The sequence below is a fragment of the Amphiura filiformis genome, chromosome 8, assembly GCF_039555335.1.
Source record: "Amphiura filiformis chromosome 8, Afil_fr2py, whole genome shotgun sequence".
NCBI classification, from domain to species: Eukaryota; Metazoa; Echinodermata; class Ophiuroidea; order Amphilepidida; family Amphiuridae; genus Amphiura; species Amphiura filiformis.
The window spans coordinates 58,007,536-58,031,842 of NC_092635.1; the positions used below are offsets into that span (position 1 = coordinate 58,007,536).

Consider the following 24,307-nt stretch of genomic DNA (forward strand, 5'->3'; position numbering starts at 1 on the left):
TAGACCATTCCTATAGTTGTCACTTTCCTGCCGTTGATGGGGTGAACATCGATATCACGTATTAGAAAATAATGAAGGCGATATCAAGAAGGGTACCATGTGATTTACATATACATACATACACCCACACACACCCACCCCACACCACGGCTACACACCTTATACATGTACACACCTACTGTGCATGCTTTTGCAAAAATAACAGGAGCAAAAATGCTTATATAAACAATCAGAACAAGTGTGTTTTTAAGAGTTTCTTGAAAGTGTTTGTAGATGAGGCTCCCCAGATGCAGTGGCGTAACTCCTATGGGCTCTGGGGGCCGCGCCCCCGGGCACACGGGCTAAGGGGGCACCTATCAGACCTGGATACCCTTTCGACACGATAATACTTTGTTATAGGAAAGAAGTGGAAACCTTAACCCACCATGCATAGAATTATACTTTCATTTGGGTGCCCCCTTCAACACAAAATTTTCGCGCGCTTCGCGCGCATTGCATATAAATTCAGATTTGAAAGACCAAAACTCAACTTGATGGTATAAGTTTGTATGCACATTTTTGCGCGCCCACACCATGCACTGGTATTGTGTATTCTTTCCTCTGGGCGCCACAACCCATAGCTACGTCACTATAGCTAGTGACGAATCCTCAAAAGTAAAGACATTGGAGAAGATGAAAACTTTTTTTTTATTAACATGAAGCTCATTGAAACATGAAATAAATTTGATCTGAGAGACTATTTGTAAGTTATACAGTAGGTCTATAATGGCTTTCAATACCAAAATTGATTAGCTCTGCTCTGTATCATGCACACATGATAGTCCAACGAGTAGGGCCCGACCTGTTTTTGTTCTTAGTTGGCAACTATATACTCAAGACTCTGATCGCTCAAGAAAGATTATTAACTATTAGAAAATAGGTCCTACACCAGTGGCGTAGCGACGGGGGGGGGGCAGAAGGGGGGAACGTGCCCTGGGCGCCACCTTTAGGGGCGCCGAAATAACCAATTTAGTGTCGATTCTGCGCCCCTCCAGCGATGAAAGTCAAATTTTTTAAGCGCTTCGCGAGCATTTCAGCACAAAATCATTTGAAAGATCAATTTAAGACCGATATTCAACTTCATTATGACCAAAATTAATGCTTGATTGGCCATATTTGTGCAAATTTTCACTCCGCGCGCACTTGTTTCAAGGATTGGGGAGGGGTGCCATTATGTATCCTTAGCCCTGGACGGGGCGGCACAACCCCTAGCTACGCCACTGTCCTATATACACGATTATGCACACCCTTGGTCAGGGACACCCAATCTATTTCGCCCCGTGCATCTATCGTCTCATATAACACGGGGGACATCGATTGTTTGGGGTTTTTTTGGTGTAAAACAATACCCTTAGTCCCTAAATAAAACAAATAGGTGTGTACAATGCAGTGTTGTGAGGGTGTTATTTGCGGGGTGACGAAGGTTTTAGCTCTGAGTATTTAGAAGCGGATTTTGGAGAACACTGACCGGGAGTCACATTACTTTAGGTTGTGTAGTATGTAGGCCTATTGCTCCATTGCCCAGAGATAAAACAGAGACTGTGTGACAGTCTAATGCATCCGATTTGGGATCAAACGTCACTTCCTCAACATGTATTATAAACCACGATGATTGCGCTTATTGTTTAAACCCGTATTCCACAACTGATATGTGGTTTATCATTTGTTTTATCATTTGCTGCATAATTTTGACATTTTATCAAGTATTGTAAAGGCGATCTGGAAGAGGCACATTGGTAAGTCATATAACTTTCGTTGTTCCTATACTGAACAATGGACTATGAACAATAAACTAACCCAGGCCCAACAAATTTGATTTTATAAGTATGTCTGTATGTGTATGACACAGGTTTCTAAAGATAACATTATAGTCATGGTTTACGTTGATTTATTTTATTTTCATTTATCTTGAAGAAATAAACTCACTATTCACGACCGTTTAGATTGTTATATTGCGATGTCTATCTGCACCAAGGTCACGGATTACTCAAAGGAAATGATCATCAATGAAAACTTAATTTTGTTATGAAAACAAATTATCTGCATAAAATGGTCTAGATCACATTGTGCAGAATAAGAAGACACGAGTTTATAAACAAAAATACACTAAACACAAAACAGTACTTGCGTGATTGCGTCATGATGTTGCAACACTCCCATCGCTCTTTCTGAAAACAACAACAACGAAATGACAAAGGTAATCTGTATGCGGATATAAATGCATCGTTATGAATTCGGCAGACATATCAATTTGTAAGCGCTCTTTTTTAAAAGTCATAGTTTATTGAATTTACAACCGTATGACAAAACACGCGAAAATAGTAACCTTTTGCACAAGATTTGCAATTTAAAGAGAATTGACTATTTCTCATTCTATTGACTCTAGAATATGGACAATATATTTGACTTTTAAAACCTACATTTTGGTCAAAAATGGGCTTGGATACTATTAGGTAGTTTTCAACAGATTTTCCACATTCGCCTTGCTATAACATTGAATTGCGTTATCTGTTGACTTAGTGACGAAAAGTGTTTTTAGGGGGAAGTGTTAGCTTTTGTTTGATATAAAAAAAAATCTGATTGGATGAAGGGAACACTTGAGGTTTCGACAAAAACCAATCAAAAAGGCCCATTTTTTAGCTAAAAGCTTCACAGCTCCTACATTACTATGCACTCAACCGTGTAGTGTAATCAAAGAATGTGGTGGAGACATTGTTGTTCTCTGCTTGGAAGCTCTTGGGACGAAAATGTGTGCTCAAGTGTATCGAGGTGGAAACTGTGCGCATGATGGTTTATAGACGAATCCAACGAGCCAAGTCATGGTCAGGATTTGGTCGGCCATCTTTGGTTTCCCGCTAGCACCAACCTGGGGTTTTGAGCGCCCGATTGTGCAAATAAAAGCCGCCTAACACCTAGAGAAGATGCAAAGACGAGGAGGGTTAATAGAATAATATATACAATAGAGGTAATCCTGTCGCATCTATCCTTTTGTTCATCCATTTGTACATCTATGAATAGATGCGACGGGATTACCTGCGGAATTAATTATCTCTATTGTATTATTCTATTAGCCTTCCTCGACCTTCTCTAGGTGTAAGGCGGCTTTTGTCTACCTGTTTTTTCGCGGAAGGTGTAAAACGGGTGATGGAATGCAGTTTAAAATTTCCTCCAAGGCCGAATCATTTCACATTTTGGATGCATTGTAGCCGACGGGGACCCAAATAAAGGCTGCTAGCCAGGTGTAGGAATGCGTGTATTTGGATTCGTCTATAAGAGAATCGTTTTTGTATAGAAACCTGTCCATATGCAGCTGAATCTGTATTCGTCTCTTGGTAAATTCATGTTACGCATGAATTATTTTTGCATTAGCGAGCGAGGCCCCTAAGCTTTAGATAATAGGCAGTATATTATTTTTTAACGATGATCAGCGTGAACGGTAAGCGGCATGGCGGCATACATGGTTAGCTAACGGTGCAGCGCAGTACGGTCGACGATGGTAACTGTTAAAAAATTGATATGCTGCCCTCTACAACTAAAACGTTGGTCCCTTGGTCGTTAATTCAAAAATAATTCACGCGTAACATGAATTTACCGAAAGAGGAATACGGATTCGGCAATTTACCGAGTTCATAGCGTTTCACAAACAAGTATTGGAAACCTAAATAGTGAAGATAATACCGTATTAATAACAATTGCACCAACCTACTATGTTTTATGCGATTTTTAAAGCATTTACATCAATAATAAAATAAATAAACGTTTGATTGATTTTTTTTGGTGAAATATAAACGTTACCACGGTATATAACGTTCTACTTACTAAGAACGTCAGATGATGTGTCATTATCTGCATGCTTTAAAGATACTGATTTCACAACCTCCATTTGCTTACAAATCTGTAAAATAACAATAGGTTGCATACCGCTAATTAGAGCTGAACAGTACTAGAAAAAAAGAATGAACTGAAAGGTGCTTAAAAGTCAATGAAAGGAGGTTATGTGCACATGTGAGAGGAACATGCAGAAATGACATGTTTTTGACAATTATTTAACAGTTTTGTTGAAACGTTCCCTCAAATTCATCCGCTGGATATCGATTTCCCCACCAACCAATGTGTTCTTATCAGGTCCCAAAAAATGAGGGCGCACTGTACAATTGAGGTCTTTATAGAGTGGTTTAAAATAAGAAAAGTCTCAGGTCATCATAATGTTGAAATATTGGTCATTTGGGGATTCAACCTTAATAATCGTGTTTGAAATGGCCTATTTTTCCCATTGAAACTGTGTTATGAGAGAATTAGTAGTATTTAACCAATAGGACTGGGGCGTGCATGGTGGTAAATGCCCGCTCATATTCATGATATTGTTGAAGTATACTTTTATAGCTTACTTATGCTAAAACATCCAAAAGATGTATATAACAGAAGGCATTCTGTATACGTTTTAACTATTAAAATAGTGTACGGTATATAGTTGAATGAATGTGTACCTACCTGTAGAAAGTTATTTGAAACACGTTCATATCTCTTTAGGGCCGGTCTACTTGTAAAATACCCTGTCCAGACCGCGTGAGGCCGGTCTCTATATGGGAAGAAATCTTCGGTTTTACTTCCCCAAATCTGATCGGCTGAATTCAACGACTTTAAGTAGCATGAAGGTGTAGAGTAGAGAGCGTGGATACCAGTGTTATTTTCCTGGATTTGAAATATGAATATCAATGAAATGTAATGAATAATAATAATGGTCACTAAAGATGCTCAAGGCCACATGAATTGCTCATCCGTAATTGCTTATTTTTTCGCTGCGTCTTCCAGTGCGACCGACATTTGCCATAGCCTCTCCCACTGCAGACAACATCGTGAAGGCGATCAAAGCACCTCCCACCCCTCGAGCGACACCCCTGAACAAAGCTTATCATTTGGGCTGTAAATCGTAGCCGAGAACGACAGCTCCCCCATAGAAACGCAATGCACGACCCGGAAGATCCATTTGAACGTGGCCAATTTTCTACGTTCATATGGATCTATATGAACGTAGCCAATTTTCAACATTTGTCAGTACATAGTGATTTCGCACATACGTAACGCTAAAACGTATCTGAATTACCTGTTCATTAACATAGTTAATGACCTTATCCAGATTTTTATACCACTGGTGAGCGTCTTCCCATGCAAAATCGCCACCGAAAGTGAACAAGATGTGATTAGGTAGGTACATTTTAGACTGCAATAAAAGAAGAATCAAATCGACAATTAGGCGTATGTATTAAATGCAATTATATTCAATATTTTAAAAACATTTAAAATGGTTCTTGCGACAAACAAAGTGTCTTTATTATTTTCCATTTTAAACTCGTCTTATTGAGCTATATATTATGAATAATTAGTTCGATTTGGTTCAGTTATGGTATAGTGACTGAACAATAGCCGTTAAATATGTTATATTTTGCATATTTACTCGGTTCCCTTGATTGTTCCCGAAGTTGATCCTCACTAGTATTCTTCTAGCATGTTTCACCACATTTAGCTCCTATCACAGCTCATAGCGGATAAATTATTGCTTGAACTTAAAATAATACGCCAAGAAGCTGAGAGACAATCGTTATAAGTTCGGCAAATGCCGAATAACGATTCGCCGTCTGATCGCTGTCCTATTATTTGAATTCATGCGTAAGGTCGAATTGATTTTCGGCATTTTGCCAAACTCATAACGATAGGATAGTATTTTAAATGCACATATGCCTACCTGTAATTTTGCCCAAAAGACGAAGTTCCACACTCTATTTTTGATGTTTTCATCAAATAGATCTGCATCATCCTGTTATCGAGGATATAAGACAGAAAAATAATACTTCAATCAGATACCACTCGACTAAGTGTACCAAATACCAGACGCCATCTTCATACTGCTTCAAATCGCACCTTCTCATATACTGCTCCAAAACATGGAATGCTCTACCAAAGTCTGTCAGAAACTCTGATTCCATATCCACTTTTAAGAAGTTTCTCAAGACTCGGTTATTTATGTATTAATTCCAATGTTCCTGCTGTTTCATGTGTTTCCAAGAGCATCGTTCTTGATGTAGATGCGCTATATAAATGATTGTAATGTATGTTAGTATACTTTAAATTGTATACGGTAAGATAAAGAAATAAATTGTGTATCGATGATTTTCAAAGATAAGTGATTCCTAGTTTTTTTGAAAATTTTCTAGTTTGAACTCATTACCTGTACAGGTGGTCCATTGCAAGATTGGTCGCTACAAAATCCATAAGGAGGGCTGTAATCTATAAAGAAAGTGTCAAAGAATATGTCTGCTGATTTTCCTAGATTCGGATCAGCATGCCAAACGCCATCCATATCTTTACCAGCCCAACGTACGATACGATCAACGGTATCAATACGGTTGATGAAAAATGCGTCAAAATACATCTGAAAATAAACAGCAATTATCAGTGATTTTCTTGATCAGAGCACACAAATTCATCAGTTAATATTTTTGTATTTTTGTAACATTGGGCGCAGCTTCAATTCTCCAGCGTTCGCTCACAGCGTTGGAGTACACATGCACTCCACATAGACATAATAGACGCGCGTGCTAAACAGCTGCATGGACGCGTTGACGTCATCATTGCCACATCACACAGTGTCATCGCCCCGATATCTTCATGGCAGAAATCGCCATGGTAGGTTGAATCCACAGCCACGCATGGCCATTTTGTTCCGACCTTTAAGACGCATAATGAGCCGAGGGACATGACTAAGGCTACTGAGGTAATTGACCTCTCTGTGTGTGAGTGAACATGTATACGCCATTGAGGTCAATGGTCATCGACTTTTATACTGCCTCCACGGGAGTGAGTGCAGCTAGCCTACGCGCTGCGCTATAGGTTGGCACATATAAAATCAGAATATTTTCTTCTGAAAGGTTTTGAGTTCAAGACGCACGCTTCTCTCTCAAGACGCTAGCTAACGACTATCATATCCGTTGAACATATATATTCAAGTGCAAGGAACCAAATCTGGATTCTTTAGACTAAATCAATTACGGGAGATATTCATCATTTTCTACCCCGGTATCCAAAGATTTATCGTCTGAATATCAAATCGTGCATAGCACATTCACGTGTATCGATCCCGGGTATTTATTTTAGTATCTCTGCTGTACCAAGTAATTATTAGCCAGGCGATGTCGGTGTGCATCAGAGTGAAAAATGGTATAGCATACGCGTGCGATCAGTCAACGCTGTGGATAGCAAATTATTTTTAAAAAAATAAGGGGTAATGCAGTATTCTTTACACCCAAATAATATGTCTGAGGCAGTAAGAACGTATAATGATTTTATTACACCTCTATTTCCAGCGATTTAAAGAGTATACCTCTTTTGTGCCCAAATATTTTAAGCCGTTTACTTCAAGGTGGAGTGCGCACGCGTAAGTGACAGTGCGTATCGCGAAATTTAATGCTAGGCGTAGAATGTGTTACGGCGCTCGACCCATTGTTACGAATAAAGGGCTCTTACGTGATGTGTTTTAACAAATCACAGTGCGCGATTTTGAATAATAAGTCCATTTCATGTTATAACAAAACAAGTTTTGTGAAAGTGATTCAGAAGATCGTAAAATATAACTTATAATTCGTTTGGACAGAAGACATTAATTATTTTCTATTAAGCATGATAAAAAGGCTTGGTATTTTGTTATGTGAAAAATCGTTAAATTCAGGCTTTTTAGCCCGGCACCTGTGCAAAGAGTGAAGCTTGTTCTCTCGAGTGACCAAACGGATCAATGTGCCATGCAGCTCGCGGCCGTCCACAGTCTCCAAACGTCTCCAGTAGAAATTTGTGGCCAACGGTCATTTGATCAATAATCGAGTTATAATGTGTGGTGGCTTCATCATTCATGCACCATCCACCATTTATGAATTCAAGTCGACCTGGAAGAGACAAACATGCAATCGAAATAATTATGATCCAAATTAATTATATGGTTACAATTTGCAGTGATTCAGTAGCAGCGGTTCGGGTATTCACCTATCAAAATTTGAACCGATTCTTGAGTAAAGCTGAATACTGTTATGACGATAATTAATTTGCATAATTGAATAGGGATCATTGTGCCTTAAGCCATGATACCCGTTCATCAAGTGAACGGCGTATTATCCGTGCGTCAATTGAACGCCGTGGAGCGATGTCTTGCTTGTGCTTTGATCATAACTTCACTCCATGTTGAATCACCAATCGGTACAGACGCTACCAGGCCTGTCTCCTGATGTTTAGTTTAGATTGGTCTACATGATGGCGAATGTATTGTTATAATGTCTTGGACGTGAATTATATTCAATAATACTATATTATGCTGTAATGCGACTCTGGTAAGACCCTTAACCATAATTCTATTTCATCTGGTTCATTTCGTGTTAGTCATTCCCTTTCCCGTTCATTATCCTTCATCCTTTGGGACTCCCAATTCCGGTACCTTCCCAGCAAACACAAGAACGTTTTAAAAACGTTTTAAATAAGTTATATTTTGGTTTTTGGTTTAGGTAAATACGTTTTAATAACATTAAAATGTCGGGTTATATAAAGGTCATGATAACGTTTTAAAACGTTTTGTATGAAAACACACTACAACAATATTTTTAATGTTTTCAAAAATGTTATTGTAAACTATTTTTGCAAACATTTTTGCCAAATATTGTGTCAATACTTAAATAACATTATGTTAAAATATTTGAACCCAGCAAACACAGAAATGTTCTTAAAATGTTTTTTCAAAACCTTTTAATAACATTTAAATGTTGGGTTATATAAAGGTCATGAAAACGTTTTTAAAACGTTTTTGAAAATGTTTTGGGCAAACATTTTTCGCAAAATATTTTTTCAACCCCAAAATAACATTCTGCTTAGAATGTTTTGTATCAAGTTTTCAAGAATGTTTTTGGAATGTTATTAAAACATTTTTATACCCTTTATATAACCCGACATTTAAACGTTATCTGTAAAACATTTTTGTTTGCTGAGCAGTAGATTATCAAAAATGTTTTTTAAGGTTATACAAACGGTTTATACTCTTAATATACCCTTTATATAACCCGACATTTAAACGTTTTCTGACAACCTTTTATAACCTTTTGCGAATGATGTCGAAAACGTTTTGTGTTTGCTGGGTTGCTCTTCTTTTTCCTTTGGCTAATTCCCAAATTAGCATCATAATAATACACTCAGAAAGCTCTGTCGCTCAGTGACTAGTAATTGATTTTTGACTAATGATATTTAGCGCCTTTTCCTAGTTTGGAAACTGATCAAACATCACAGCATTTTACCTTCACTGACTAACTGTTTAACAGTCGCTTTCATTTTGTCAGTTTGTTCATTCCACCATCTCCAGAAGAAAGCTATCTCCACGTAAATAAAGCGTCTATCTGGGTTCTTCACAAGCTCGGGGATAACGGAGTCTAATATGTTAACAACAGTGTGGTGGGCATCACTCTGTCGTCCTAAAATCAATGCAATTTAAAGAAAACTCATAAATATCAAACATTTTGTGATACATATTGTTACCCCTTATTCTTTATAATATACTGCGCCAAAACATACCTCTACACTTGGAAACAAATCCCAATTTTAAAACTAAACATATTTGGGTAATTTTTTAACAGATGCACTATCTAATCTTGCACCCCATTGAATGACACCCCATTGAATCCAATGTGACCTCAAGAAGTAAAGTTACAAGCATTTGATTGGACAAAGGTCCAGTTTCAAAAGTGACAAACTGGCCTATACAAGGCGAAAAGATTCCAACAAACGCAACAAAGAGACAACACATTTGAAACAGTAAGTTTTTATTTCATTTTTTTCTTCTCTGTTCTTTTCACAACTTTTATTTTATTTTTCAGTTCTTTTGTTTCATTCAGTTTTGTTTAGTTCCTTTTGTTTATGTTCTTTTGAATCAATATCTTGTGTGGCCACTGTTATTGAACATAACGGCTAGGCTGTGCAATGTGCATCGTCGTCGCATGCTTCCGATCAGGCGATAGGCCAGTTTGTCACTTTTAAAAGTAGACCTTTTCTGATCAAATGCTTTTAACTTTACTTCTTCAGGTCACATTGGATTCAATGGAGTGTCATATTGTGCAGGATGTGCTACTAAAAATAAATTACCCAAAATATGGTTTACTTTTAAAATTAGGATTTTTCAAGTGTAAGGATATTTTTTGGCGCAGTATATTTGTTGGATCTTGGATTGTGGTTTAGGGCAAACTGAAACAATTACGACTATTGTGAAAAGAGAAAAGAATTCCAAGAAAATAAACAACAGAAAAAACGGAATCTTTAGAAAGACGAAATTGTTAGAACATGATTTTCATGTTTCACTTTTTCATTGAAATGTAATTTGCAATACATCCCTGGCTCAAGTTCGGACGAGAAAACAGAGAATGGAGATTACATGAAAATGTTGCTTTACAATTTTAATTTTAATGCAATTTCAAAACTTCATTCATTAATTAAGTTCAATTCTAAACACATTATTTAGGCCGTTCATACCAAAATTAGTTCCGATATTAATAAGACTGCATTTTTGGTATTTTGGCTTGGCAAATTAGTAAATAAGACTTTACAATGTGTCCATCCACATGAAAAGGATGATCGTGTCGGCTGCTATATGTGTCTCATTTCACATAATAGTTTAGAATAAAACCCACATTTGTGGAGGTCACTTCAAATCAGCCCAAAGTCACATGGGTAAGGAATGTTCTATGTATTCCTAAACCATATGACTTGGGCATAATTTGAAGTGACCTCCACTTGAGATGAGTCTGGTATTTATTCCTAGTTATTATTTAAAAAGAGACGCACGTAGCAGCCAAAAGTGCATCCTTTTGATATGGCTGTACCTCCAAAGTAGTACTGGTCAACTGTTTTCTTCCATCCAACGTCATCGTGTGTATGAGGTACTATGTGAACGTTGAGTAAGTCAGGATTTGTTTCTGGGCATGCCTAAATGTAACATAAGATATTAATACCAATACTAATAATAATACATGTAGTAATAATTATACTAAAACGAATAAGTATGTCACATAATTCTGGATCTGGGCCAGAGACTTCAGAAGTATGTGCATGCTGACCCCCTTCATTTCTATTTACAAACCAGTACACTACTATTGACTGATTTGTTTTCATGGGTTAAGTAAGGACGGGATGGAAGCAAGGAGATACTAACAACAACAATAACACCACTAGTTTGGTAAATATAATCACGTTGAATTTCTATCTTAAAACATCCTCTCAAATGCGCGCGAAAATTGTGACTTTCACCGCTTCTCGGGAGCGCAGAATCGATCTATGAGGACTGAAATGGTATGCGCTCCTTTCCTCAAGACGACGCCCGGGGCACGTGCCCTCCCTTGCCCCCCCTGTTAGTATAATCCAAACAGGTGGATGAAAATAGCTCTTTCGTGAGAGAAAGGGAAATCAATGCTTAATTTTCTTTTAAACATGTTTACGATCTGTGATCATCATACAAACACAATCAGACATTTAAGGTGGTACTACACCCCCCCCCCCGATAAATTTTGTGACTAATTTTGCATTTTTCTCCAAAAATAACTAGACACTAGTAAAAAAAGTTATGTATATTATAGGGGCAAGGAATTCAATTACTTCAGTGATTCAAGACAAGTGGGTCATTATATATGTTAAGAAATGAGGTACATTCTAGCGGTACCTCTTTTCTTATCATAAATAACGTACTGCTTGTCTGGAGTCACTGAAATTCCAGTGTAGTAACTGGATTCCTTGCCCCTATAATATACATAACTTTTATTACCAGTGTGTTATTATTTTTTGAGAAAATGCAAAAATATTAACAAATTTATCAAGCGGTGTAGTATTACCTTAATAGTTGCAATGGTACTAATTTATCTTTATGGTAATTAATATTTCTTTTACCTGATATCCACAACTACCGGAACACAAGTGAAAATAACTGGTAAGAAAAAGGAGCAAGCCATATATTCCAAATTCTGCCATGTTGGTAAACACAATTAGTACGACTATAATTAATTAATCACATGGCCTTTGCTCAAGGTTTTTATTTACAATGTAAATACACGTGTTGTGTTAGGATAATATGACAGAAATAAATTGACTTGTTTTTAAAGGTACAAGAATCTTGTTGATTAAAACTGCTGTAAATTAGTGGACTAAAGTATGCAGTCTACATGGTAAGAAGTTCGCGAACGTTATTTATTATAATTATTACATTATTGGAAAAGGGTCCGTATTTTGTTATGTTATTAATTTTACGTGGTGTTTACTTTCTACCTGTCTATAAGGTACAATAGCCATGATGCCATGATAGCCGTAGCATAACGTCATCATTCATATTATCTTGGTGTCAGAAATTGCCATGATATTAGGGCGAATCCACTAGTTCTTCAGCAGCCACGCATGGCGATTTTGTTCAAGATATGCCGATCGACTCAGGCTAAGCACACCACCTGTTACGATTTAAAAAAAGATACGTTTCTTCCCAAGTCACGAAATTATCAGCCAAAATGACTCATTTTTACGATCTGCGTATGCTCATTACCCTCTTTAATGTTACCAACTCAAGAAACTTTTTTTTTCAGTTTTTTTGTTTGTAAATGATGGACGGCTTTTCCTCCCAGGTACACACTTAATTTAAGTACATTAGATTCATAAAGTTTACTTTGAGGACTGATAATGTCAAAAATATCAATTTTAAATAATTTGCGATAAAATTTGTATTATATCGCGAATTTCAATATTATATCAGAGGGACATTCCTCATTATTCAGAATGCAATTTGATGTGTCTGATGTGCTCTCATGTCCCACAAAAAATACTTTGCAAACGTTGCTATCCGATGCCTTAAATAAATTCATTTACAGCAAATATAAACTGAGATGCCATATGTTGAAGCTTAAAAACCGGTTTGGTTTCATTCCTTTGTTTCACAGTATTTTCTATGTATTTCTTTATTTTCGGACACAAGTGGATTAGACGTTATCCCTTTTAGAAACAAATTAACCAATAGTTTTGACCAATTTTCAGAAAGCACAATTTACTGGAAAATCTAAATTTAAAAAGGGCCATAACATCGGACCCGAATATACTCGTACTACAAATGCGGAACGAAGGTCAGTCCCTGTAAACTAAGTTAACCGAATGCATACTAAACTGTACCTATATGCTTTAGTAATTGCATACAAAGCTACTGAAACTATGGGGAAATTCAGGAATTTTTTGTGTGTCTTTATTACTGTCACTGCCAAGCGTTTTGATAGCTTTCCGTCAAACCCACTCATCCGGACAGGTTAAACTGTTCAAAGTTTATTACGCTATGTCAAAATAATTTTATAGGCAACTAAGGGACCGTTCAATATTTACGCGCGTCGCCAGGGGATGGGCGTTTTGACAAGTGTCCGCTCAAAAGTTTTTGAATTCCCCTTGTTTTCCCTTTTTCCTCCATTTAAAACCTGACATTCCCCACTCATGGTTCAAGTAAAAAAAATCAGATCTTTCCCCTTCAAGATTAAAAACAAAATCCGATTCCCGTCCCTTAACATTCCCACTTTCCAATACGGTCATTAATGAACGGTCTATTGCCTATTGACAACTTGTTATAACTAATAAACAAGTATACTGGAACAACTGAAGAGGCTAAGCTTTCGACACTGTGTGTGTTTTTCGGTATTTTAGGACTTACTAAAACAAGGATTTACAAGATCATCTTAAAAGATGACAACGAAATTTAAGCTTACATACTTCAATGGGCGAGGGTGTGCTGAGGTGGTCAGGTATACATTTGCACAGGCTGGTGTCAAATATGAAGATTACAGGATTGACGAACATGATGATTGGCCCAGTTTTAAACCAAGTAAGCATATTATATAGCTTTATATTCTGTTAACTCTTGATACAAATGAATACATGAATACAAAAGCCACCTAAGTCCATGCGAAGTTATTTTGAGAGAAAACCCCGTGTATCATTTTAATTCCTTCAGTTAGATTTACCTGGTCAATATGGTAAGTTTTACGTGCAAATGAGTGGATTAACCTGTATTAGGTATGACGATTAGCATTTCAGGGACTTCGTGGGGTTCATTTTAAATTTTGGACTTAGGTGGTTTTTGAATCATATACAAAGACAACAATGTTAGAATGAGATTACCACTAGTAAGATAATACAAAATAAAGCACACAGGTGTGTATAATGTTGATAAGCATTCTGCCATGTAATATAAACCACACACTTTCCTTTATTAAACCCATTTTTTGTTCAAAAGTCATTCTCTAGCAATGAATGTGTTACAAGTGGACTTTTATACATACTGGATTTCAATCAATGTGTTACAAGACTCAAATCATGGAGTTGGGTGATTCTTTCATACATGCTATTTTTCACATGCCCAATAGACACAGAGAATGAATTTGAGTTGTTCTTTCATGCATATGACAGGCCTATGTATAGCAACAATTTCCCATGCTTAACTCAATTTGGCCAAAGTATGGACTTAGGTGGCTTTTGTATTCATATATTCAAATGTTCTGTCAACATTGTTGCGACAATACGAGCGTATTGCATATCATTAAATTTATTTTCTATTTCGCAGTGTTATTCAATAGTATTTACCGCCGATTAAATTACATGTATTGCGGAAATACGCTAAACTATTGTTTTTAAAGCTCAATACCGGGCTCAATACGTACCTTTAGGGTTCCTATACCGGATGTCGATTTGCACCTAAACTCCTTCCCACAAGATAATAGGCATATTGCATAATAATAGATACATTTCAGAGGTTAATCCATATATATTGATCTATTGTTATGCAATATGCCTAATACCTTGTGGGAAGGAATTTAGGTACAAATCGACATCCGGTAAACTAACCCTACATGTGCTTATTGCTTCACTTACAAGCGTTTCAACCATGGTTACCTGCACAGGAGAACATGATTTTTGCAGGGTACATAAAAACATTTAAAGCTTAAATAATTATTAACAAATTAAGTACACGAGTATTATAAAATTACACAAATAATACAAAAAGTCAGCTTTTATTTGAGATTCTTTTTACAAACCATGCAAACTTGTATTATTCGCAAGCTTAAGGGATCCAAAATGAGCGTTTATGGCGTTTCGACAGTATTTTTTGTGGGACATGAGAGCACCTCAGACCTATCGAATTGCATTCTGAATACGAAGCATGTCTTTCTGATATCAAATAATTTTAATTTTTTTAAATCACAATATAATACAAATTTTATGACAAATTATAAAAATTTGATATTTTTCAAATTTTGATATATAACAGTCCTCGAAGTAAATTATATAAATATAATGATTATATTCTTAAAGTGTATGTAGCAGGGAGGAAAAGCCAACGGTCAATTGAAAATTTTGACCTTTCATATTGAAGATATGGATTTTTTTCCCAAAAAGACCTAATTTTTTTTGGTGTTTTGGGGAAAAAATCCATATCTTCAATATGAAAGGTCAAAATTTTCAATTGATCGTCGGCTTTTCATCCCACCTACATACACTTTAAGTATAAATCATCAGATTTATAAAGTTTACTTCAAGTACTGTTAAATATCAAAATATCAATTTTAATGATTTGCCATAAAATGTGTATTAAATTGCGAATTTCAAAAATCAAAATTATTTGATATCAGAATGACATTCTTCATATTCAGAATGCAATTCGATATGTCTGATGTGCTCTAATGTCCCAAAATAAATACTGTCCAAACGTTCATACCCCAGCCCTTAATCGGAAATAAACAATTTCCTATTGTGCCAGTTTCAGGTCCTTGGCAATATTTGTACATGGCAATGTGTGTTTGGGATATTATATCACTACATTAGTGGAACCAGTGTTTTGACATCTTTGCACCTCAAATAATAAAACTAGAATTGGTTCCATTTTTCTATATGCCCCCTATGATTTCCACGAGGGTTCGAAGGTCACAATGGGGCCAAAAAATCAAAAATGTTCATATCATGTTGTAATAGATCTCAAATTACAGCTGGGTCATCGCTGGGAATATAAAGAAATTGTCATACTTTCTACATGTACGGTGCTTAGTTCAGAGCTTGATGTGTCTAAAATTTCATACACAGAGGTCAAATTTTAAAAATGGTTCGATTTCATCGAAACTGGTCTCAAATTACTCCCCTTAAGGCGATATAATACCCTGATTTTCATCAGTACCCATCTTTTTTTTTTTTGTGCAAATTTATGAAGTATATAAATATGTTCATCATCTCATGTCCTGAACTTATAAAATATCTCTACATACAAAGTGGTTTTAAACCATTTTAGAAAATCATTTTAGCCCTATATATTTTTTTGTTTACTGTATCCTGGTAACTGAGATGTGTGTTTCATAACAAACCATAATTTATTCTATTGAACACGTCCAAGTAGAATACATGAATAGAATACATTAAATCCTTTGTTATACTATCTATAGAAATGTACTCACTGATTATAACACTGAATAAATTAAATAGGCCTAATCTCTTCCACATAGACAATTTAATACTACACCATGAAACGCTCCGATGTACATAACTACAAGACAAGACATGTAAACGACTTAAATTTGACTAAAAACAAAAAAGTTTTTTCTGATCACGCAATCCGTACTAAAGGCCCCATCCTTTGGAATTCACTAGGCATTTTTGTGAAAAACTCCAGATCTATTAAACATTTCCGTTATCAATTAAAAGAAATGTTAATCTCAAAATATACTTAATATATGTGGCTGGACGCGGCGAATGAGCCGTAAACTCGGCAAACTTCATTTCGAGCTACATGTGAAAATATATGCAAATCTCGTATTTTGGCGAAGTTGAGATTTTTGAAGATTTGAAATGTTTAAGCTTTCTTCTAAACACATACAAAGTTTTATTTTAAAGAAATAAGTGGAAATATGAAATAATCTACCTTTTCTGAGGCCCATCTGATGAATGGTCATTATGCTTCCCTAACTTTGAACGCGTTTTTCTCGGTTTCGCGTTTTGATTCATGACAACCTATAACAAGCCATAACTTCGCTTCTGATTGTTATATGAAGTTCATTGAGGTGTCATTTTAATCCCTGAAACATGCTCTTTGCAAATATGTTAAAAAAGTAAAAATGACCAGAGGGGGACTTTACGGCTTATTCGAGGTGTCCAGGCACATATTATCTTTGAGCACCGTCCTTGTCTTGTCTTTTGGTTAGTGATTCCTTTTTTATGTGATGTTTGATTGATTTTTTTGTATAAATGTTATTTGTAACTTTATAATTTCTAGGGGGAGGCGATATATCTGGCCTTATTGGCCTTCTAGCCTCTTCCTCCATAATGTGTTGTTTTCTGCAAATTTTTAATTTGATTGTTTTTGTGAATGTCAGTTTTTTATGGAAATAAATGAATATGAATATGAATGAATATGTATCTTCTATAATGTGTTGTTAGGAAAAGAGATTAAAAAGGCTATAAGGTCATCAAAGGTCACGTTATAGGTCAATTGGTTCAGGTCAAATTCAGGCATCAATTTTGAATACATGTGATAGTCTGTGATATCATACATGTCATAATGAGGCATCAATTTTATATTTTGTCTGTTACTGGATATATAATGGAAATGTGTGAGGTGGATATACTAAAATACCTTGGGATGTAAATGGTGAGTACACTTTAGATTGCCTAGTTGAGATGGATTGGGCAAATAAATATAAAATAGTTACCAAAATCAGAAAATGAAGCTTACGGAAAACTACCTAATATGGTGGTATAGGTGACAAAAAATACAATCTTTTTCAACATTGCTGTAGTGTGGTTGTGGTAACCTGTTACCTATGGCTTAATTAAGTTTCAGTGACATAGTGTCGCAAGTTCAAAATACAAAATATAGCTCGACATTGAAAATAGAAGCATTTTAACCGGTTCGTTTTTGATAGTTGTGGAGCACCAAGTTCATGAAGTCATAAAAGAAATCAGGGACCACTTATTCCCATTTTACATATCAACATTATTTCCCTGATGTGTTAGCAACACATATCCAAAATTTTAACGAAATCTGTTGATAGTAAGCTTTCCAAAATGAAGTGAATTTAAAACATCAGTGATGTACCACTTTTTGGCTTATACCATTAGAAGCATGTACGCGTTATTGATACTGATGTCACCAATTGAACGAGAAGATTTGCCCTTCATTTTGCATACCACTTTGTCCAATTTCTTTTTCTCATTTCTTCACAAAATGCAAAAAAATGCAAAACAAAAATGCAATGGGTGTAGTACCCCCTTAACATACGAAATCTCAATTTCTCAAACATACTTAATTCACAATTTTGGTGCAATTTGTATTGTCATGTCCCGCTTAAGAGTTAATGCAGGCAAGATAAGTAGATACATAACCTTTGACCCATGATTTCATCTGATTCAGAGGTTATGCATTTCTCAAAAAAATGTCCTATTTCTTTTGCCGAGAGGAGCAATTTGAAATATTGAATCGGTGCATTTGAAAATTTGGCATCTGTGTATGAGATATTTGACGAAGTCTACTCTATAACTCCTGAACTACGCAAGATGACAGTTGACATTTTTATTCCTAGCAATGCGAGGGAAAATTTGAGGTAAAGTACACACTGATAGATAGGGGGCATTGAAAAAACAAACCGAAACCAATTCCAGTTTCATCATTTGAGGTGTCAGGATGCCAAAAACATTGGTTCCACTAATGTAGCAAGACAAAATGCTAACTCAAATATCACTACAGAACGCCATGTACTCCCCCCCCCCCTCCACCCCCCACCCCCAAAAGGAGGCCCCTCATTGCGGCCTCTTTTTTCTCCTATTTCAGAAAAGTTATATTTTGGTATGTAAAGAATCCTTTACCCGTTAGCTTTAATAAACCGAAACAATTATTTCAATCGGCTCATAACTTTTGAAGATATGCCCTTTTAAAGAAATGTATCCGTTTTTCACTCTGTCCACGGAGGAGGTTTGGCTACTTCAAAGATTGAAAAGTGCATATATCATGCATGAATATAAAACATTCCTCGATGATAACTTTACAAAATAACAACTTTATTTTAGGGAATGGGCTTATGGGTTATGGATTTTGTTAAGAATTCATTTGGGCGAAATTGATGTGGGATGGAACTTCTTTTGCTATACTTGCATTATTACTTATGTTTTTCTCGGTTATTTTATGCCTTTTTGTTTTATTATGTTTCTTACTTTCTTACTTTATTGTTTCTTGCTTTCTTTTTATTGACAACATAAGTCATTTCTTTTTTTTGGAATAAAAGGTAGCCCTGAAAAGGGCTGTTTAGTTTTTCTTTGGTTCTTTTGAAGTGAGTTTACTGTGTTGCTCTGCCCTCTACCTGGTTGCCTCCTTGACGAATACAGGTTTCAGCCCTAGTCTTCATTGCATCAATTGCGTTGCAACATCTCTTATTTTTAAATTTCAATTCTCAATTAATCTGATCGACCCACTCGTGAAAATGTAATTATGTTAAATATACCAATTAAATTACGTTTATCACACCAGTGAATGTGTTCCGAGGCCTTATCTTTCCATGTCATTAACATTTTTTTTTCTTCATTTATTCTTTGATGTAGCCAAACCTTATCTGTGGACAGAGTGAAAAACGGGTACATTTCTTTAAAAGGGCATATCTTCAAAAGTTATGAGCCGATTGAAATAATTGTTTCGGTTTATTAAAGCTAACGGGTAAAGGCTTCTTTACACACCAACATATACTTGATCAACTTGTTTGAAATAGGAGAAAAAGAGGGCGCAATGAGGGGCTTCTTTTTTTTTTTTTTTTCGGGGGCACCCTGTATAAGACTTTTAAAAAGTCACTTAACATATCTTTCGAATGTGAGAGATTCCCATTTGCCCTGAAGGACTTAAGAGCCTATTATTCATGTCACCACAAATGCTCCAAACTTACTGTATATGCTGTTTGTTTTATTAGGTACACCAACTGGTCAGCTTCCCATTCTGGAGATCAATGGTGAAGTCATTCCTCAAAGCTTGGCAATGGTACGCTACCTTGCCAGGGAGTTTAGTAAGTTTAATAGATAGTTTTAAATTGCTGCTTTTAGGGTGTTTTTTTTTATCCTGCATGGATAGTCTTGCATGTCACTCTACTAGGCATCCAAATGCTACTACTGTATGCATGAGCCATGTAAACTGGTATCTACTGCACTGGCCAGTTTGTACTCTCATTTCCACATCTTATTTTACATTCTGACTTTTAATTCCGAATATTTTGCCCTTATTTGTCTGTAGATTTGTATGGCAAAGATAACCAGGAATCCTTGCGATGTGATGTGGTGATTGATGTCTTACAGGATATTGAAATTTGTCTCACCCCCATGTGGCACGAGGAAGATGTGCAACAAAAGGTCATTACTTTGATATAATAACTTATTATAACATGCACGAACTCGTCATGCGGTAGTACCGGTATGAACAATGTTGGTCCCCGTACGAGTTTATATAGTAATATGATTGCCTGATTGCTGTTGGCAGTGTGAGTATTCGCAGTAGAAGTAATGATGTAACAGGATTAACTACCATAGCAATAAGTTTTTTTGAATATATCGCACTGCACTAGTACGTTCATGCTGTACCTCTGCATTGAACCATAGATGTCAAAGAACAGGGATGAAGACCTGGGTCGTAATTCTATAGAATATTCATATCTTGCTGATCACTCGCACCTATAAGATTAGTATCTTTGAAAAGAGCGGTGTTATATTCAATATATGATTGCAAACGCACAGGTGATGAGTGCAATTTGTTTGTAGTGCAGGGCGATATATTAAAAAATTATTGTAACTTATTGCTATTGTAGTATCATGTTTATGCTGCTTTTGTTGTTAATTGATCCGTATTGCCATTCTTGTTTTTATTATATTTAAGGGCAACGGTTGACTGATGGAATTATTCTCTCCTAGTTTGGATTGGAGGGACCGTCGGTCCACCGTTCCCTTGACTTGCATGTTTTGTTTTGAGTGGCGCACGGCGGGTGGATGGATGGATGGCTTATCTTTTGTTTTCTCGTGCGTTTTGCCATAACCACCCACTTGCCGTGCGGCACTGCCTTGCAATATTTTGTTTTACGGTGCACGACTGGTGGATGGTTTGTGCATATTATTATTAGTATTATTAGTTAATCCTGTTACATCATCACTTCTACGGCGAAGTAGAAAATATGTGAATTGCCTAACTAATTTAAATAAGAAATAAGTGTTCCTGTAGTCTGCACTCGTGTGTTTTAAAAGCTGTTTTAGCTGCGTCGGCAGTAGAAAAATACGGAAATTTGCCGCTTTTTTTAAATCCGCTGTTTTTAATTTTAGAAACTTCAAATGCAGAAGCTTGTGAATACCTCGGAAGCAGTACTGAAAAGATTGGATAACCTGTTGAAAAATGACGCCAAAACGTTTGTTGGGAGCTCGGTAAGTAGACTTAAACCACAACAGTTATCTTATTATAGTGGGATCAACAGCCTTTTTCTCACTTCTTCCTTCATCCGAAGAATGGAAAGCTCATATATTTTTCACAATTACCCTGTGAAATTTTTATCTTTCACTTTAACAAAATCGACTAATTTTTAAGCAGTGACTGTAGACCATCGATTTTATGACAATGCTGTTACGTAATCAAGTGTGCGATATAATTTTTACATGTGTTGTTTGAAAGACAAAGGTACAGTTTTTATGTGATCATAGAGAAATGCCATGGAAATAATCTATGGGGTTACAAGTCAACTCTCATTACATACTGACCGCCCTCGTAAGAAACACCTAAATGTTGTTATGCAACATGGTCGAGTTCCACTGAGTTATAGCAGCTTGCTAGACATGTGTTTCTGGAAATTGTAAACGGAAAGCCCTTGATCAGTAGCTTGCTGGAGGTTATTTCATTGGAACCTTTCTGGTTTAGAGCTGCTTGATGTTCTGTTGCTTGGTATAGGTCCCTAGGCCTATTTTGTTATTCTTTCCCTTTAATGTCTTGTAGGACTACTGTTATTGTTGCTGTTATTGTTGTTGTTTTGTGTGTGGGGGTTGGTTTTTTGTGTGTAGGTTTATAGTATCTTACCTTTTCGTTTATCTTTTTCTTGTCTATAGATAACAATCGCAGACATAGTTTTCTATCGTACAATAGAAAAGGCAACAGCGCTTTTGACGAATCCTCTTGACAGTCATCCTCGTCTGAAAACACTTTGGACGTGTGTTGGCAATAGTGAACGAATTGCTGATTGGATTTCTCGACGACCAGAAACACCATGGTAGCGTCTTACTGCTGAACATTTCAAATGCGTTTTTCTTAGTGTTTTTTATTATGTTTAGTGAATGAGGTTTGCTAGTGATCTCTAGTGCTTATTGGACAGATTTTCATAAGGCCAAAAAAAAATATTGTTGTGTTGCCCTCAAGTGGAAAAATGGGAAATTTGGGTAGGACGGTAGGATTCTTTTCTTTTTTTTTTTTTTTTTTTTAAACCTTCAATTTTTAAAAATGCCCTCAAATATTAAATAATGCTTGTTCAATTAGGGGACATTTGTCAATTTTGACTTCTGGATACCTGTTAGACAACAATTAAAGACTAGTCTTACAATAAAATATTAATTTTAAGTGAAAAACATTGAGTTTTTGAACAAATCTGTAAAAATCATCATTCAAAAAAAAATGCGACCCTGATTTTTCAGGATTTAGGGTAGGACGGTTGAGGGCAAGACAACAATACTTTTTTTTTTGGCCTAAGCTAGGTGTGGGGTTTATCATGATCCCCACGAGAAGATTGCATTTTGGTATGGACGCAAAATTGAGAAAAGCACTCCTGCAGTTTGTCGAAGAAAAAACACACCAAGAAATAATGGGGCGAAATCTACACTACTAACAGTCGATTTGTCTACGTTTCTATAGTGACACAAATTTTTCACTAGGATTTTCCGAGTCAAATTTGGTCCGATTCTTGACATCATTTTGGGTCACATTTGACTCAGAATATTTAGTGAGATCTTATTTCACCAGAAATCTAGTCAAATCGACTAGATATCTAGTCAAATCTACTAAATATCGAGTCAAATAAACTAGATATATCTAGTCAAATCGACTAGATAGCTAGTCAAATCGAGTAGATATCTAGTAAAATCGACTAGATTGAATATAATGGTGCTGAACACAAATATCTTCATATTAACTATACAGGCTTGTCTTCTGCAGCCTCTGTTAGCTGGTTTAAGAAATTAAAAGTGACCACATTGTGACTCTCTTGGAACAAATTTACCAGTAATATTTCAGGGTATCCTTCACTAACATTTAACACTTAAAATGAAAAGTCTCTTAAAATTCTCAAAATCGATCGTAAGTATACGATATACCGGTATTGTAAAATCGATCGTAAGTAGCAATACGGTATATTGTAACTCCCATTTCACTACTGAGATTAAAAGATTGACACACGCCACAATAGGATTTATAACAGAAAACATCGTACAGTTTTTCTGTTGCAATACTTATGACTAACAATGCAATAGGATTTATAACAGAAAAAAACATCGTAAAGTTACGAGTCATGACAAGTTACTTAACCCTACGATGTGTTAAATGTTTTTAACACATTCCATATGAAATAAACACTTTTATATCTGATATTTTATCACACCTGATTCTTGAATGTATTTTATTTTAGAAATATGCCATAATGTGTGATTTCCTCAACAGCAACGCCCTCAATTTTTCTCGAATTTCTACTATACCAGCCTGAAGTGCTTTAAAGCCATATTGCAACATTTGCCTATTTTTTTCAAAATTCCGTTTTTACTTGATTGTAGTGTACTTTAGTAAACTAACATACCATGCAAAAATCAAGACTTTAGGTGCTGTAGTTTGGTCGAAATCTGAGATTTTGAATAAACCGCAGGATACCGTCGTTTTATTAGTAATATGGAAATATCAGTCGAACGTGTAAATTAAAAGGGGACAATGTGATCAGTGAAAACTAACATTTAAATAGGAATCTATTCTTTATGTAAGTCACACATTTAAGTCACACATAAGATAAAAGAAAGACATCTTTATAATATAATTTCATGATGCATACTTGCATTCTTGCATGTAAGACATTTAGTATGGATATAAACATTTATGTCATAATAATACGGCGATGTACTTTTGATTAAACTGCTTATCATACTTTGACATGAGCAAAAGCAA

General features: G+C 35.9%; 1 protein-coding gene and 1 long non-coding RNA gene across 4 annotated transcripts; one reads left to right on the top strand and one right to left on the bottom strand.

The window, feature by feature from the left end:
* The first annotated feature begins 1,686 nt into the window (after nt 1-1,686).
* Nucleotides 1,687-24,307, top strand: LOC140159283 (hematopoietic prostaglandin D synthase-like). 3 transcript variants are annotated; one of them, XM_072182702.1, is made up of 6 exons: nt 1,687-1,775; nt 13,771-13,948; nt 20,058-20,150; nt 20,375-20,490; nt 21,448-21,546; nt 22,219-24,307. In XM_072182702.1, exons 2-6 carry the CDS (start codon nt 13,810-13,812, stop codon nt 22,381-22,383), a joined length of 612 nt encoding a protein of 203 aa, XP_072038803.1. In that variant the 5' UTR covers nt 1,687-1,775; nt 13,771-13,809; the 3' UTR covers nt 22,384-24,307. The 3 variants fall into 3 exon arrangements, with proteins under 3 accessions (XP_072038803.1, XP_072038801.1, XP_072038800.1); XM_072182700.1 differs by lacking the exon at nt 1,687-1,775 and adding an exon at nt 13,158-13,208; XM_072182699.1 differs by lacking the exon at nt 1,687-1,775 and having other exon boundaries at nt 13,635-13,948.
* On the bottom strand, nt 9,392-12,396 carry LOC140159286 (uncharacterized). The gene is made up of 3 exons (XR_011859867.1): nt 12,370-12,396; nt 10,938-11,040; nt 9,392-9,536 (listed from the first exon to the last, which is right to left on the bottom strand). It is a non-coding gene; the product is annotated as an uncharacterized lncRNA (long non-coding RNA).

Bases quoted from the DNA above. Each gene is read 5' to 3' on its own strand.
- LOC140159283 (XM_072182702.1), top strand. From the start codon at position 13,810: ATGACAACGAAATTTAAGCTTACATACTTCAATGGGCGAGGGTGTGCT. The intron at 20,491-21,447 runs GTCATTACTTTG...TTTTAATTTTAG, and splicing joins AGGAAGATGTGCAACAAAAG to AAACTTCAAATGCAGAAGCT. The intron at 21,547-22,218 runs GTAAGTAGACTT...TCTTGTCTATAG, and splicing joins AAACGTTTGTTGGGAGCTCG to ATAACAATCGCAGACATAGT.